General features: G+C 44.1%; 3 protein-coding genes across 3 annotated transcripts; all 3 read left to right on the forward strand.

Moving 5' to 3' along the window:
• Positions 1-6,508: 6,508 nt before the first annotated feature.
• On the forward strand, positions 6,509-6,850 carry LOC131679768 (uncharacterized). The gene has a single exon (XM_058960508.1). The coding sequence runs from the start codon at positions 6,509-6,511 to the stop codon at positions 6,848-6,850; it is 342 nt and encodes a 113-aa protein (XP_058816491.1).
• Positions 6,851-9,007: 2,157 nt separating this feature from the next.
• Positions 9,008-11,348, forward strand: LOC131679769 (uncharacterized). The gene is made up of 3 exons (XM_058960509.1): positions 9,008-9,153; positions 9,284-10,551; positions 10,777-11,348. The coding sequence occupies exons 1-3, from the start codon at positions 9,008-9,010 to the stop codon at positions 11,346-11,348; spliced, it is 1,986 nt and encodes a 661-aa protein (XP_058816492.1).
• A 59-nt stretch (positions 11,349-11,407) lies between these two features.
• On the forward strand, positions 11,408-15,667 carry LOC131679770 (uncharacterized). The gene is made up of 3 exons (XM_058960510.1): positions 11,408-12,043; positions 12,396-14,219; positions 15,494-15,667. Exons 1-3 carry the CDS (start codon positions 11,408-11,410, stop codon positions 15,665-15,667), a joined length of 2,634 nt encoding a protein of 877 aa, XP_058816493.1.
• Positions 15,668-17,224: the final 1,557 nt, after the last annotated feature.

Genomic DNA, 17,224 nt, shown 5'->3' on the forward strand with positions numbered 1-17,224 from the left:
CGCTTTAACCTACAAAATCGCAATATTTTGATCATTAACGATTTTTTACAGCCGGCCAAAATGGAAAAATCATGCGAAAAAACGATACTTTATTTTCAAGTGACCGCCATTTTGCTTCTATATCGAATCTTTTCAAGTTTTTAAGATTTTAAGCAAACCAAAACGATCTTCAAGAGCGTTTTGGTTTGCTGCTTGCGACCTGTATCGCAGATGAGCTCGGTTTTCAAAACACCTTTTGCTGGAGCTACCATTTTGGACGCCATTTTTGACACCTTACACTCGAAAATTTTTATTTTATAGATGAAACCTTAATAAACATTTTGCAGAATTGCGCACATGTTTAAGTTATTTTACTTCTTCAAAAAAAAATATCAAGCTTACTTTTTGCACAATTATATAAGAGGACACCCTTAACAAACCTGCGCATCCTTCATTTTAAATATGTATGTGTGTAGTAGCATGCCTATCGCTTGATTTAGACCTATGCTCTTCAGTTGTGAAAATGGCATCGGAGCAAGCGGATTAACGGAGCTAAATTTTGCTCATGCATCGCGAAAATTCGAACTACTTTGACATTGTTGAATGTGACCAAATCAACTGTCACCAATGTAATGAAAGTGTTCGGAAAGCATTTGTCGACAGCCAGGAAGACTGGATCGGGGAGAAATTAAAAGTCGGGGGGCGCAAAAACGATGAAAAGAGTTGCCGCCTTTTTCAAGCGGAACCACAACCTTTTCGTTCAATATGTCGCAAGTGATCTGGGAGTGTCGTCTATAACCGTGGATCGAGCTAAAAAAATGAACCGGACTGTCGACTGGCAAATAACATGGTGACTCCAAATTCGTAGTCGGATTGCGTGATACAGAATGACAAAACCTACGACAATACAAAATTTAAACAGTTTCCTGGACAGAAATCTCATAACGTCGACTGGAAGATGAAGGGTGGCAATGATTTTCAAACACATTAAACCGTCTAAGTTTTCATGGAAATCATCGATTTCTATATTTCTATATTTAGTAGTGAACTTTCGTTCATGGATTATGTTCTCAATTAACCCTCAGGAAGTCGCGCTATTGCACACTGAACGAGCAGCCGCTGGTGTCCTAAGACGATTTCGCTAAATTTTCAGAGCGACGTGCACTCAGTGCACTAGCGCGAGTAATGGAAGGTTTTTTTTTCATTCATAAAACTTTTATAGCTAACAAAAGCAAGTTATAACCATAGGAGGGCTCACATTCAACCACATCGAATCACAAACTTCAGGTTGCCGAATTCTGAAAAACTTCCAAGTACATAAAAGGTACTCACTGATTCAAATGGGCATGTCTTTTCAATCAATTTACGGCGAAAAGATTACGATTTGCCTTCACCCCTACCGGAACGGAGGCTGAGCCAAGCGATGGCAAGCATCAAATGAGATGTTAACTGGTGAAATTTCCGGGTGCGGGAAATGGATTTCTTATGTTGGTTTTCAGCGCGTTGAAGAGTTTTATTTATTTATTTATTTATACTGTTCTTCGAAGTATTCGTAAAGACAGTTTTGTGTGCACATCCTTAGGATATTTTGCCATTTGCGTGCAAAAGCAAGGTATTGTTAATTCTATTGGTTTTTTAAGTGAACAGTAATGGTGTTTTATTATTTTTGATTTATTGGCCTAGCATTTGGAGCGCTCGGCGATTGACTCGGACAGAATGGCTTCTATTCGGCGATACGTCTAGACAAAAAGTCATGTTTTTTTCGGAGATACAAAACGCTGATAGTTGAAAAGCTAATAAAAACTTGCAAATGCTCGTTTTTTTTTGGTATACCTGCAGGAATTTAAAAAAACACGAAGATCGAAATATTGTTATGTTATATTTCTTATATTTCTCCTTGGTGGAGAACAACTTAGGTAAAAACTATTTTTTCTCCATTAAAGAGAAAATTGTTTAAAATCGTCTTTGCGATTGAAGAGTACAAAACCTATAACTAAATTAGTTACAGAAATAGCATTTCAACATCGTTTCATCAAAATCAACACTAACGAAGTAATAGAACTAAGCTAGCACCGGATTGACCCTGGCTCCAAAAAACCGGGAACACAATTTGTGTTCCTGAGATTTCATCAGTTCTCATCAGCATAAAATGAGCTCCTTTTCTTGCGGGATAGCCCGCTTGACAAGGGATTTGCTTAGGAACACTGATTGTGTCCCTGTTTTTTTTTGGTGCTAGCGTCAATCTGGCGCTAGCTTAGTCCTGTCATTAAGTTAGTGCCGGATTCTGATGAGACGAATCGAATATTTTAAAGGACATGTCGCTAATTTTGAGGAGTTTGGGAGGTGTCCTTTATTTTACCTCAAACTTAGACATATTTAAAAAGATTTCAGATGGCTTGCTTCACTTAAAATTGGGACACATTATTTATTCTGTAGCAGCGCATCTATTGGTTAGATTAAGAACGTTGTGGCAGCGATTTATTTCAAAACTACTCTACTAGGTTCAGTGGTGAAAGTTTTGCCTCGATACGTGCAGTCTTTCAACAGGTGTACAGGATGGAAGACGAGATAATAAAATAATTCCTAAACACTCACTCCGAAAATTGCTTGCTAGATAATTTAAAATCACTCCCTCATAAACCAAATAGTCAGCCAAACAATATTGTTAAATGGCCAGTTTCTGCAAATTTATCGCCCAAAGCAATCTTGAGTTTGCTAGGAGCCTTGTACTGTAGCCAGATAAAACATTTGTCCGGGATCATGCCGACACCGGGTGTGTGCAGGATCAATTTTTGAAAAAGAATACTTTTAATGTTTCAATTCAGGTTTCTGGTTCCAAACCTTCAAACTTATTTCGTAGAATCAACTATTAGTGCAAATAACGGAATCAATGAATTTTGTGAAAGCAGTACGATTGGAACGTACTAATCGACCGTGCGAGCTTGCGTTGTTAGCACGGCCCCTTTGTCGTCAAATGAACTGCGATACACGTTTAAAGCATGGTCCAGAAGAAAAACTCATCAGTTTGCTTTTTGACGCCGTAGAAGCTGCAGCATGATTGCAGCTGCCCGTCAAACGCAGATCCTTTGTTGGTTAGCCAGAGCCATCAATACGAAGGATGTGGCACTCGAGAAACTCAATCAAATACGTGAAGTTATAAATGGATTTTATGGAAGTGCCGCGTGTCCGTCTGAACAATTCACCGCTCGCCTGCCAAACGTGCAACATCATGACTACAATTCCCCCACGGTGCAATAAGCGGTTAAACACCGTTAACCGTGATCGAATTCGTACTTGTTTCTTTGCTGTGGGCAAAGCTCATCGTGCGCGCGATTTGAAACGAACGAGTAAAGAAATACTATGGTATGGTTCGAGTCGTGTACACTCTATGATTTGCAAAATTGATTGGTAGGGTGGATTTGAATTTCAGTACACTGAAGGGTGCGACGTGTGTGCTGCTGATTAGTTTGCGTTGGGAAAAATATTTTTTCTATGTTTGTGTGTGCGTTGGGTTCGTAATTCTCATGTCAAAATGCTTTTAGTGGTTTGTAGGTACCTAGGGCAATGAACCTATTGGCACATACGTTTCATTTTTCTTATATACGTGATGCGTGTCTATCATCGTTTTTGGTACTCTAATAACATGCTTTTGTTTGTTTATTTACTAAGGTTTTACCCCAAGGTTCAATTGACTTTTTGTATTTAATGTTCAGTTCAGAAAATAATAAATTCCAATTCATAAAAAATAGATAAAAAATATATATTATTGTTGCTTTTCTGGACGCACTGCTTTCCGCTTCTCATATTGATTTTCTTTCTTGTTGGTGAGCGATGGTCAGGTTTACCTTCTTTCACTTGCGGATCATTCCGTCTCTCCTCTCTCTCGCTCGTGTTTGCGTCCATGTCTTCGTCGCTAGAGCTTTGGTTGTCGCTGTTAGATACTTGGTGTTTTTTGTATCTTCGAGTGACTTTGGTGTAGCCGTCTTCGTTTTTGTTTATTTCTTTCCTATGTATGTTAACTATTGGCTTAGGGATACCGTGAAGTATTGTTTGTCCGTTATTCATAATTTGGTCGGCTGTTTGTGTTGTGTCAGCAGATGTTGAAGGCTTTTTGGCAGTGTTGGTTGTAGATGAGTTTTCTTTAGGGTATGTGTATAGGGTACTTTGTAAGTAGTTAACACCTGGGGATGATCTGCCCTCGAAAGTCAAGTAAGACGGTGTAGGTTGGTTCAGCCGCATTCGCACAACCCGAACACCTTTGAAAATGCCAGGGAAAAAGTTTCTTCAACTATCGTTAGAGACGGATTGCACTTCTCCAAACTTCGACAGGAATATTTTAATATAAGCCGTGCTAGAACGAGGTACCAAATCGTGTGGGCGTATTTCCGTTAGATCAAAATTTTTATTCACTGGGATCTTGGTTTGACGTGTTCATATTCGACATATAGCATGTTGTTCTTTGCTACGAAGCTTTATGCCTTGGCTAAGGAGTTAAATGTTATACATTCCTTGTTTCGACGTGAGACTTTGTTTTTTTTTTCCTTTCTTAAGGATTTTTATGAACGTGTCCACGGGAAAACAGACAGAGAAAGAATGACCGGAACGGTGAGAATGAAGAAACGTTGAAAATTCACCTTTTTATTGGAAATTCCGAAAAAGGATATGTCCTCAAGCAGGAATCGAACCTGCGATCTCCCAGTATCTAGTTGGGTGCGTTAACCACTCCGCCATCGAGGAACTGTGAGGATGTCAACACATATTCCCAATAGTATCGTGATGACCGCTGCAGCCTCCAATTTCTCCCAATTGATCTATCGAACCCCAATGTCTCCTGTAAGCAGATCCTCACCTCTCCCTCTCATCGATTGGGCCAAATCTCTCTTTCAGTGATAATAAATATCTCAAGCCTTGGAATGGACCTAAAAATAGTTAACGGTGTGCTTTTTGGCTTCTGTTCTGAACGAGATGAGGAAGCAGACTGGTTTTGTAGGTGTTTCTAAAGCACGGGCGGACTCATTTGGGTTTGTGCTTACTTAAAGGCGTGGGTTTGTTGGAGATTTTGGTGGGTGAGGAGACTGAGATATATTAGAGCAGTGAGCAATAATGGGTTTTATTTTTATTACAGATTTGCATGCATTAGTTTCTTATACCGAATTTGATCAGGGCATTATCAGTAGCGAGGGTTTTTATATAGGAGTTCCAAAGTGGTATTAGAACGGAAACAATCACATTCCCAGCAGTGCGTTTTGATTTATTATTTAAAATAGGTTTGTTTCGAACTTTGAAACTGGTATATGCTGCCGTTCTGTTTGTTGCTTCATTTGAAACATATTTGGAACTGTGTTTGAATAAAGAAATTAAAGGAGGAAAATAATTTCGAGTAAAGTGATGACGGAAGGACACGGTCAGGAGTGGCTCAGTTCCAGATTTTTTGTAATAAATAATATTACTATTAAAGTAGGTCCTTCCGAATATCGTCCTGGATAAAATGTCCATTGTTTTAAAGGGCTTGCATATTCCAGAACACTGAATGCGATGGTATTTTTTTCGAATTTGATAAATGACAATTGAGATTGTCATTTATCAAATTTGAAAAAAAAAACCAACCCAAACGACGTACTTGGGGTTTCCGATGACAATTCACCGCTTAAGTTCGAAGGGAAAAACTTAAGTGTATTCTACTTCATTGCGGTCTCTGACATTACCCACCCATCTTTTTGTTCTCGTCTTCTCACGAGCACAACATTTTATTGATCATATCAAGTCGAAACTTTTCCCAATGAAACACGTGTATTTTCCAAACAAATCGTTGTTAGAACTTTCTAAATCCGACCACTAGCATAGACCACTGCTTCAGAATTAGTAGCGTCCTAATAGTAAGTGCTACATGCTTTAACAACTCGGGAAACACTTGGGGAGGATTGTTCTTAACAGACTGACAATGTTTACGGAAAGCGATAACGGGCTGTCGAAAAACCAGTTCGGATTTCGGAAGGGCAAGTCTACGGTGGACGTCATTCGAACAGTGATCGAGAAAGCCGATATGGCGCGAAAACAGAAAAGAATAGGAAATCGATACTGTGCCGTGATAACGATAGACGTAAAAAATGCGTTCAATAGCGCAAGCTGGGAAGCCATTGCGGAATCACTGCGCAAAATCAGGGTCCCTAGCTACCGGGTCATGATCTATGAGACTAATAGGGGACCAAAAACGATTAGAATTACGGCGGGAGTCCCGCTCTATCCTGGGTCCAACGCTCTGGAACGGGATGTATAACGGCGTGCTGACACTTACGCTGCCTAAGGGCGTAGAGATCGTCGGGTTCGCGGACGACATTGTCATAACGGTGTTGGGAGAGACGCCGGAAGAGGTGGAAATGTTGGCGACGGAGGCGGAGTGAAGTTGCAGATAGCCCATCATAAAACGGAGGTGCTATTGGTCAGCAACTGCAAAGTACTGCAGCGAGCAGAAATCACTGTCGGGGAGCATGTCATAGTCTTGAAGCGGGCGTTGAAACAGCTGGGCGTAATGATAGATGACCGACTGAACTTCAACAACCACGTTGACTATGCTTGCGAGAAGGCGACCAAAGCTATTAACGCTTTATCCAGAATCATGCCGAACAACGCCGGGCCATGCAGCAGCAAGAGGCGTCTTCTAGCCAGCGTATTATCGTCGATACTGAGGTACGGAAGCCCGGTCTGGGCTACTGCGCTGGAAACACAGCGGAATCGAGCAAAGCTGAGTAGTACGTTCAGGCTCATGGCCATGCGGGTCGCGAGTGCGTACATGACTATCTCTTTAGAGGCAGTCTGCGTTATCGCTGGAATGATCCCTATCGGCATCATCCTAGTGGAAGATAACGAATGATATAAGCGGAAAGGGACGAGGGGAATACGGAAAACAATGAGAGCTGACTCGATGGCCAAATGGCAGCATGGTTGGGACTCGTCGGAAAAAGGAAGGTGGACTCACAGACTCATACCGGTTCTCTCGACCTGGGTAAATAGGAGGCATGGCGAAGTGACCTTCTATCTGACGCAGTTCCTGTCTGGTCATGGTTGTTTTAAACAGTACCTACATCGGTTCGGACGCGCTGTGTCACCCTTTTGTCCGGAGTGCATAAACGTCGAGGAAACACCGGAGCATGTGATCCTCGTTTGTCCTAGATTTGAAGCAGCGCGAAGGGAGATACCTTCGCTTAATGTAGAGAATATTGTAGCAGAGATGTGTCGAGATGAGGGCACATGGAATGCCGTCAGTAGCGTAGTGACACTAATACTGTCGGAACTTCAGAGAAAGTGGCGAATAGAACAGCAAGCTGGCAACGCCAACTAGTAAGATATGGGCGAGTTGTACAAGTCTGTTACAAACTCTATGATCGTAGTCGTAAAGGGACGCGAGCAAGGTCTTATGGTTCCTCCAGATCAGTTTACGCCCCGATGGGTTCCAGTACGGTGACGTTCGTATGCGAGGAATGAGCACTAAGTTAGCAACACCAACAAGAAGTTTCACGTCGGTTAAAAATCCTGCAAGGGTGGCTGTGAAGGGATGTGAGTCAATTTTCGGCATCTCCGGATCGGTTCACGTCTCGACGGATTCAGACGGTGGCGACAATCCTGGGGTCGACCGGTTACGCATCGATGGTTGAATAATGTGCTGACTCAACGTACATATGGGAGCCAAAGGGCCCAACGTACGTAGAGGGGCCAACGGGTCAAAGGACAGCTAGGAGCAAAAGTCTGCAACACTAATTCTGCAGGAGCTCAAGCGCAGCGGAGAAACGAGCACTAAATTAACGACACCAACAAGCAGCTTCACGTTGGTTAAAAATCCTGCGAGGGTGGCTGAGAAGAGAGGCGAGTCCCGTTTCGGCATCTCCGGATCGGTTCACGTCTCGACGGGTTCCAACGTTGGTGATCGGTTACGCGGCGAGGATTGGATAGCATGCTGACTCAACGTACGCAGGGGAGCCAACGGGCTCAAGGACAGCTGAGAGCTAATGACAGTAACATTAATTCTGTCGGAGCTCTAGCGCAGCGGAGATACGAGCTTTAAGTTGGCAACACCAACAAGCAGTTTAACGTCGGTTAGAAAAGGAAAAAAAAATCCTCCAAGGGTGGGGGTGAAGGGATGCGAGTTACGTTTTCGGTATCCCTAGATCGGTTCACGTCTCGACGGGTTCCGATCTCGGCGACGACAATCGCCGGTGGACCGGTAACGTTACAAGCTGTAAGCGGGTGAAAAAAAAATTAAAAAAAGAAATAAAAAAATAAAAAATATATAAAAAAATTAAAATTAAAAAAATAAAGAAAAAAAAACAAAATAAAAAAAATGTAAAATAAAAAAACACCCACACAGCGAACAGGCGCTGTCGAGGAGCCAAGGGGCTCTAAGAAAAAAGAGATGCAAGAGCACAATCCCCTCCCGAAGTAATACTCAACGGTGGTCCCGGGAGGAAAAGGATACGGAGATACAGGAGGTTAAGGTTTAGTCGGTAGGCTTGCTAGAGAAAGAGTTGTAGCAAGAATCCGACAGTACCACGGTCAAGTCGGTAGTGGTCTCTTTTGAAGATTCCCCCTCGATAAAAAAACATGCTTTAACATTAGTGTTGGCGCGAAATCTCTGGATGGGCCCCTACGAGAGACTAGGTCAACTACCACTACTAATCTACCCGTTTATCAGGTACAGACACAGGAAATCACAACATTATACAAATTTGCTTTTTACCTACTAATTTGTTACCACTACCCTCGCATCTTGTGAATAAAATATTACAGTGAATTATACCATCGAGTCGTCAACACGCGTTTTTTTTAATCCGTTCGACGAACTTGTTTCTTTCCCTTTCGCGGTTTTTTCGGACTTTGGCCGCAACAAATTGGTCCTTCAAACCGGATCTCGGGACCGTCGGTGCCAATTAAAGCGCGTTTTATCCGTTTTCGCCGTCGTACCGCGATTCGCAAAAGTGCGTAAGTTTTGAGACAAACCCTCAAGAGGAAGAAACATTGTGCGTGATTATCCACAATGGACTCACTCGTTCGTGGGAGAAAATCGCAAGAATCACGATGGGATCGTATAAAAAAGGATTTAGCTCGGTTTCGAACAAGTGAGGAGCTGGACGATATAGACATCCAGACTGAGCTGGATAACCTCCAAGAAGTTTGGAGCGGGTACCTGTCGATCCACGGACGGATGTCTGAGGTGCAAAGACACCGAAATTGATGACCTTCTCGATCAATTGGCCAATTTCGAGGAAGACGTCGTTTTATTGAAAAATGGATTCAACAAATTGCTAAAAAGGACGGATTTCTCGTCCACTCAACACGAGGTCCCGCTAATGCAAAATGGCTCCGACGCCATTCGGCAACTCGCAGAACAGCAAGCAGAATTTTTCCGCCATTTGTCATCCAGTTTTTCCTTTGTGCATCAAGCTGCCAACTCGAGCACCGCTGCAGCAAGTGTTGATCAGAACGCACAGATTTTTTCTGATATTAAGCTACCGCGCATGAATCTTCCAATATTTAGCGGTAACATTCTCGAGTGGCCATCGTTCTACGATTTGTTCGACAGTGCTGTTCACAAAAATCCGAACCTACAGGACAGTCAGAAGCTTTATTTCTTGAAGGCCAACCTCGCTGGTGAAGCTGGGTCTTTGATTTCTCACCTTAGGATCGAGGACGCCAATTACGCACCCGCGCTTGCCAAACTAAGGGACAGATACGATAAGCCATTCGAAATAGCTGCACAGCATATACAGCGCTTTCTGGGCCAACCATCAGTGACGTCTCCATCCGCCATTGGATTGCGCTCTCTACACGATGTGTCTGACGAAGTTGTTCGAGCGCTCAAGGCCATGTGGTTCCAGAAGAAGGCTGACCTAACGGATGAAGAAATTACGCTGGACAGATTTTTGAAATTCGTCGATTCACATAGTTGCGCTTTAAAATCTATGCAACCAAGTCGTTCGAGAACATCAACAACATTATTCAAGCTCCCCGCCAAGGTTCAACCTAGAACACCTACACTCGTATCCACCAACCATGTTTCACATACAGTCTGCGGTTACTGCGCCAAATCACCGCATCAGTTATATCAGTGCGGTAAGTTTTTCAACTCGAAGGCTAATGAACGCTTTGCCTATATTTCCGGACAGAAGCTCTGTCAAAACTGCCTGAAGCTACATGCCGGCGAAGCCTGCAAATCTGGTAGCTGTAGAAAGTGTAACCAATTCCATCATACTCGTTTGCACGAAGCCTTCCACCCACCAGCCGCTCAAACTGCAACTAGCACGTCATCCGCTATGGAGCTTTCCGGTCCCCATTCAGTGGCTCAATCACTGGTTTCCCACCTCAACCTGAAAAATGACCTTGTCGATACTAACGTCCTCCTGCTGACAGTTACAATCAACGTCCAGGACAAACATGGGAGGCCCCTCGCTTACAGAGCAATTCTTGACTGCGCCTCTCACACCAGTTACATAACCACAGATTTGTGCGATAAGTTAGGTCTATCAACCGCTGACGTCGACTTTGAATTTGGTGGAATTTCTGGAACCTTTGGCCATGCCGGTAAGGGTGCATTAATGACGTTTAGCTCACGCTGATCGGAGTACCAAAACGTCATTCCGTGCGTAGTTTTGGATCGTATCACGTCCGAGCTACCAATAAAACCGGTGGACATCAGCAATTGGCCTATTCCCAGTTCCATTCATCTAGCCGATCCCCAATTCCACCGTCCTGGCAAAATCAGCATGCTGCTCGGGAACAAGCTTTTTTTCAACTTGCTCGAACTAGGAACCATCAAGCTCTGCCTAGAGAACCGGTTGCCTGTCCTTCAAAATACCAAATTAGGATGGGTGGTTTCAGGTGGATACGAATATCCCAAACAATCGGCAGAATCGAGCCTACCATTATGCTTATTGGTTTCTACTGATGATCTTCTATCGAAACAGTTAAAACAATTCTGGGAGCTCGAAGAGTATGCTAACACTAAACCGTACTTCAGTAACCAAGAAACACAGTGTGAGGATCACTTTCTGAAGCACACTACCCGCAACGAGTTTGGACATTTCGTAGTGCGTCTTCCATTCCTGGAAAATCCCAACACCTTGGGCGACTCTAGGGAAATGGCAACCAGAGGACTGATCCATCTTGAGCGGAAATTGAACAAAAATCCGCAACTTCTGGAGCGTTGGCTGCACCATCGACCACAAGGCGTCCTATCTTTCTTCCTCACCACTGCGTCGTCAAGGAAGCTAGCACAACCACGAAATGCCGTGTGGTCTTTGACGCTTCCGCTAAAACCACCAGCGGGAAGTCCCTCAATGATATTCTTATGGCGGGACCAGTTCTGTAAGATTCATTGATCGCCATACTTCTTAGATTTCGCTTTCCTACTATCGTTTTGACCGGAGACATCCAAAAAATGTATCGCATGGTGCTGCTACATGAAGCCGATCGCGACTACCAAAGGATTCTCTGGCGATGGTCGAATGATGAACCCATGAACGAGTATCGACTACACACCGTGACATACGGCACTAAAAGTGCATCATATCTGGCTACCAAATGTGTGCAACAGCTGTTACTGTCCTTCCGCGAACAATACCCTCAAGCGGTGGAGAAGGCGTCCAAGGGAACATACGTTGACGATCTTCTCGTCGGTGCAGACAACATTGATGAAGCCAAGCGCATACGTAGTCAACTGTCGGATATTTTCGATTCTGGCGGTTTTCACCTACGAAAATGGGCGTCTAACGATGCCGCTGCGCTAGAAGGTCTTCCAGAAACAGATCGTGAACTGAAGATGCCCATCGAAATCGACGACTCCAATACCATCAAAGCCCTCGGCATTCACTGGCAGCCGTGCAGTGACGAGCTTCATTTCAGCTATCAGCCATCACAGATCCTTCAGCCCACAAAACGAACCATACTGTCGCAAATTGCCAGCCTATTCGACCGTCTAGGACTACTCGCACCAATCATCGTCAAGGCAAAGCTGGTAATGCAGCGACTATGGGAGCTGAAGGTGGCCTGGGATGCTACTCCCCCCGGTGAATTGGTACAAGATTGGTTTGTTTTTGTGCAAAATCTTTCGTATCTCAACTCGTTTCAGATTCCTCGAAGACTGATTGGAGCTTAGAGGACAACGCATTTGCTCCTGCACGGCTACAGTGATGCTTCCGAGCGGGCTATGGGTGCGTGTGTATACATTCGCTCCATCGACGACGACGGCACCATCGCATCGCGCTTGCTGAACGCTAAATCAAAACTTGCTCCAATTGGAAACGGTAGGACGACATTACCACGACTGGAATTGTACGCTACGGTCATTCTCGCACGACTTAAAAAAGAATGTGACAAGCGCCATCGATCAACCCTTGTTCGAAATACGAGCCTGGACCAATTCCCAGGTTGCACTGGCCTGGATCAATGGAGGTGCATCCCGATGGAAGACCTTTGTTGCCAACCGAGTGGCAGAGGCCGTAACATATTTACCAGCAATCAACTGGGGTCATGTCGACACGCATCTCTACCCTGCAGACTTGATCTCACGTGGGATGATACCGGAACAGCTGAAGGACAATAAGCTCTGGTGGGACGGACCGCCTTGGAATCCTAAATCAGGACATGATACGGTAAACAAACAACTGAACACAAATCAACAGCAACAAATCAATAGAGAGCAGAAGGCAACCGTAGTGTCACTCGTCCTCGTCTACAAGAATACCTTCCTGGACGATATGAGGTCCAGATACTATCCAAACCTTCAGAAATTGCTTCGAGTCACTGCCCGCATGCTGCGTTTCCATTGTCGGGAGTCAAGGCAAACCACAACATTAACTCCCAAGGAGTTAAATCGTGCCCTGGAAGTCTACCTAAAGCACGTCCAACAGCAACACTATTATGATGAACTTCAACGTTTGCATCAACACAAAGACGTAAAACGTCAAAGTACACTGTTTCAACTTAAGCCGTTCCTGGACGAAAGGGGACTTCTCAGGGTGGGCGGTAGAATTGAGCAATCAAATCTACAATATGACACTAAGCATCCACTGTTACTACCACGTAACTCCATCCTAACTTTTCTCGTGCTGCATCGTGATCACATCATGCACCATCATTGCGGACCGCAAACACTGCTAGCAGCATCTCGAAGCCGGTTCTGGATTATACGTGGTCCCAGCGTCGCTCGCAAGGTCTATCGTCAGTGCATTGTCTGCGCACGGGCTAAGCCGGCCCCGATCGACCAGCAAATGGGGCAGCTGCCTGCAGATCGCGTTCAGCCACATCCACCGTTTCTGATTACTGGCGTTGATTATGCGGGTCCAGTGAGCATCGTTGGGCGCAGAGCACGTGGTGCGGTGGCGAGCAAGGGATACATTGCACTGTTCGTGTGCTTCTCAACAAAGGCGGTTCATCTGGAAGCAGTATCGGATCTCAGCACTTCCGCATTCTTGGCAGCTTTCACTCGGTTCTCCAGTCGTTACGGACTTCCAGCCAAAATGTTTTCAGACAACGCAACAAATTTCAGAGCTGCCTCCAAGCAACTCCAAGAGCTTTACCGCCTCATAAATTCCGCAAACCACAACCAACAGGTCGCCAACTTCTTGGCGGATAAGGGTGTAGTCTGGAACTTCATACCCGCTCGGTCACCACACCACGGTGGACTTTGGGAGTCTGCGATCAAAGGCGCAAAACACCTTCTAGGGAAAATTGCGGGCAATCAACACTTCACCTTCGAAGAATTGTCCACTTTTCTCGCCCAGGTTTCAGAAACAATGAACTCCAGGCAAATTACACCGATCTCCAATGACGCTCACTTCCTAATCGGAAGAGCTCTCACAACAGTTCCGGAAATTAACATGCTGGAGCATCAAATTAGCTCATTGTCTCGATGGAGTTATATCCAACGTCTGTCGCAAGAGTTTCGATCCCGTTGGCAGCTCGAATACGTTCGCTCGCTGCAACGTTTCACAAAGTGGCAGCAATCATCGCCTAATATCGCAGTAGGTGATTTTGTAATTTTGGTAAAGGACGACGAAAAACCGAGGCAGTGGCCGCTAGGGAGAATTTTGGAAACCTTCCCCGGACCTGATGGATTAGTTCGTGTAGTGTCGGTCAGAACCGCTACGGGAATCACCAGACGAGACGTAAGACGGTTGCGAGTCGTGCCATTAGACAAGGACGAGTATGTTCCGGGAAGACTTGGAACGGAAATTCCTAATCGTAATTTGGTGGGCGGTTAATGTTGGCGCGAAATCTCTGGATGGGCCCCTACGAGCGACTAGGTCAACTACCATTACTAATCTACCCGTTTATCAGGTACAGACACAGGAAATCACAACATTATACAAATTTGCTTTTTACCCACTAATTAGTTACCACTACCCTCGCATCTTGTGAATAAAATATTACAGTGAATTATACCATCGAGTCGTCAACACGCGTTTTTTTAATCCGTTCGACGAACTTATTTCTTTCCCTTTCGCGGTTTTTTCGGACTTTGGCCGCAACAATTTGATTTAATGTGTTCTTAATTTGCTTTAAGCCAATTTGGTAACCCTACGAAACACTCATTCCATAACTAATTTAATTGTTGTTTAGTTTAGTTCCAAAAGCAATGAATATAACGGAAAACCGAACTGTCGACATCTCCGCAAAGAAGGAATACTTGAAACAAAACAAATCTCGCGTTTGGAAGTTTTTCACGTTTCCAAAACCAAGACGCCGTTTTGTTTTACACATTTTAAATTTGATATCTGTTAGACTACACACTCTTAACATGATTCCTTCGATTTCTTAGAAAACTTCTAAAGCCGTTAGTACAGAAAACATTAACACAACATGCCGCTGGAGAATTTGTCTTTCGGTTTCTGCTTTGCGGCTGATCCTTAGTGTACAAGACGATGTAAGGGCTAGTGCTACTATATTGCTGACCCCTAAAGGAGCTCCTGGCTAGTGCTTGAATATCCAACTACTGTCTTATGAGACCAAAACCGTACCCTCTGAACTGACACACCAGAGTAAACACAAATTGTAAACATCTTGTGGTAAATTCTCATGCCAGGATTTGCTGTTGATCAACCATTAAATGAATACCACTAGTCTATGTCCAGTGGTCAAATTTGTACTTGCTCAATAAACTTATAAATGGATAGCTTCAATCGATTTCCTCGATGGAAGGGATTTCCCAATAAATCACCCTAAATTGATATTTGATTAAGACCGTTATTATCTCGAACCTAGGCCAACATCCTTCCACTCACATCATCCACTCCATTGATTACAAATCGCCCTGGAAATATAATAATTCTGCCATGAAAATAAACTTGTTTATCTGAAGGCTACCAGCGAGCAGCGCAGATCTTCACTTGCCATCGCCGGAAAAGCTCATATAACAAATGACCCAACTTTCCGCTTGACAAAACCGTATATCTTGGAACTGGAGCTCGCTCTCGCTATCATTCCCACAGCCGATTACACAACAAAATCTTCCATTACCGAGCAGACCGCAGAGATCGGATGTACGGCAATCAGAGATAGTAGCACATACCACGCCGTGCCCCCCGGTGTCGGAGCCGGTGCCGGTCGTCTTTCGAGCAAGAAACAGATTACCCGCCCATTCATCGCAGGACAATTTAATCCAGCGGGATTAAAGTACACCACATCCGCCAAGCACTAATCCTCGGCGCCTGGAAGCATTCGTTGGCAAGAGGCGGCGGCATTGACTACACAGTTGCTGTATGGTTAGGAAGACTACCCCGACCGTCGCGTCGTCAGCGTGTCAATTCCTAGAGCGGATAAGAAAGTCACAACGCCCTTCACAACTTCTTATCTATTTGCTGTAGAGCTACGACAGAGCGTTCAAGAAGCTCTGCCCTGTAGTCAGACGGGAGCAAACAAATCAAGTTCTTGTCGGTCGGTTGCTGCACAGCCAATCTTCGCTCTTCTCGTGGCAGAATGAGGAACCAAATCGCTTTGAACGGGGAAAAGCTCAATTCTGCAGAGAAAATTCATCACACACAAACACACACTCTCAGGGATGCTGATTGCTAGGGTTTTGTCAATCGTAGAAGCGTTGGTTTATATTGTGTAACTCTTTACGTAGGTTAGAATTGACTGTAACAAAGTAATAGAATTTCTTGTGCAAAATATCTTTAAATGGCTACTGTTCTCTCATTACCATTACTCGTGTTAAACGCCCCGTTTTTCCTAGTAGGCACTTTCCAAAGTTGCATGTAATTTATGTCCAACTCTAAACAACCCAACTGCTGTCAGGAAGAATCCAGGAAGCGGAAAGAGTAGCCCGGCACGCAAAATTGCACATAAAATCCGTCCCATGTTCTGGTTGGCCCTTTTCTCCTTCAGTGCACGGTAAGTTGACACACAGCCAATCGTTGTTGGGTGACAGATAGAGCGAAATGACCGAGCGCGTCAGCTTTTCCGCTTCTCTTTTTCCAGGAGCAAACGGCAGCCATGGAGATGAACGGGAGCCACAAAAGCGGAACAACCGCCAAAGGTGGGAGGGCGGGGTTCGCGGTATTGGTTCGTTCGTCGGGCTTGAGTTGGGTCGTGACTCCGGCTTGTAACGAAAATGTATGGATATAGTAAAATGCAGCGGATTCATAAATCATGAAAAATTGCGAACGAAAACGAGGAGAAAAATTATGACCCGGGAAATAAAAATGAAGGCGGAAGAAACCGTTTCCGACAGGAATTGGGCCGCCATGGTTTTGATTGGACCGGAACGGTGGGGGAAAGGAAACAGCAACTAGGGAGAGTTAAGTGATGGGGTGTCATCGAGAATGAAGGGATGGAGTTCGCATTGTGGCAATATGTTGAAGTGTAGCCGTTGGGCGGAGAAAACTCTGAACTCGGTGGCACTTTAATAAATGAACAAATCCACTCAATTTTGCTTCACGTTTTTATATAGTTTATTAATTTTTTAATCGTTGTGCCATTTTGAAAACCATTTATGCTAACGAAATGGCAACAAAGAAAGGATGGTAAACGATTTGTTTCATGAAACGATTTGTGCTTCTAAAATCATAGTTCGCGTCGATTACACTAGTTTACAAGAAAAATAAAGCTTCAAGAAAAAATATTTTTCAGACTAATTTTGGGTCGCTGAGCACGAAAATAATATTCATTTTTTTGTTCAAAGAAGCGATTTTGCGATTTTCTCAAAAAACTCGTTTTTGAGCACTTTTTGTAGTTTTTAGTCAATATTTCGTGTCAA

This window comes from Topomyia yanbarensis, chromosome 2 (assembly GCF_030247195.1).
Source record: "Topomyia yanbarensis strain Yona2022 chromosome 2, ASM3024719v1, whole genome shotgun sequence".
Taxonomy (NCBI): Eukaryota; Metazoa; Arthropoda; class Insecta; order Diptera; family Culicidae; genus Topomyia; species Topomyia yanbarensis.

Coding starts and splice junctions, on each gene's coding strand:
- LOC131679768 (XM_058960508.1), top strand. CDS start 6,509: ATGATAGATGACCGACTGAACTTCAACAACCACGTTGACTATGCTTGC.
- LOC131679769 (XM_058960509.1), top strand. CDS start 9,008: ATGGACTCACTCGTTCGTGGGAGAAAATCGCAAGAATCACGATGGGAT. Junction 9,154..9,283: donor CTCCAAGAAGTTTGGAGCGG/GTACCTGTCGAT, acceptor ATTGCTAAAAAG/GACGGATTTCTCGTCCACTC. Junction 10,552..10,776: donor TGGAACCTTTGGCCATGCCG/GTAAGGGTGCAT, acceptor TGCTCGAACTAG/GAACCATCAAGCTCTGCCTA.
- LOC131679770 (XM_058960510.1), top strand. CDS start 11,408: ATGTATCGCATGGTGCTGCTACATGAAGCCGATCGCGACTACCAAAGG. Junction 12,044..12,395: donor CTACTCCCCCCGGTGAATTG/GTACAAGATTGG, acceptor ACCAATTCCCAG/GTTGCACTGGCCTGGATCAA. Junction 14,220..15,493: donor AAATTCCTAATCGTAATTTG/GTGGGCGGTTAA, acceptor ATTACCGAGCAG/ACCGCAGAGATCGGATGTAC.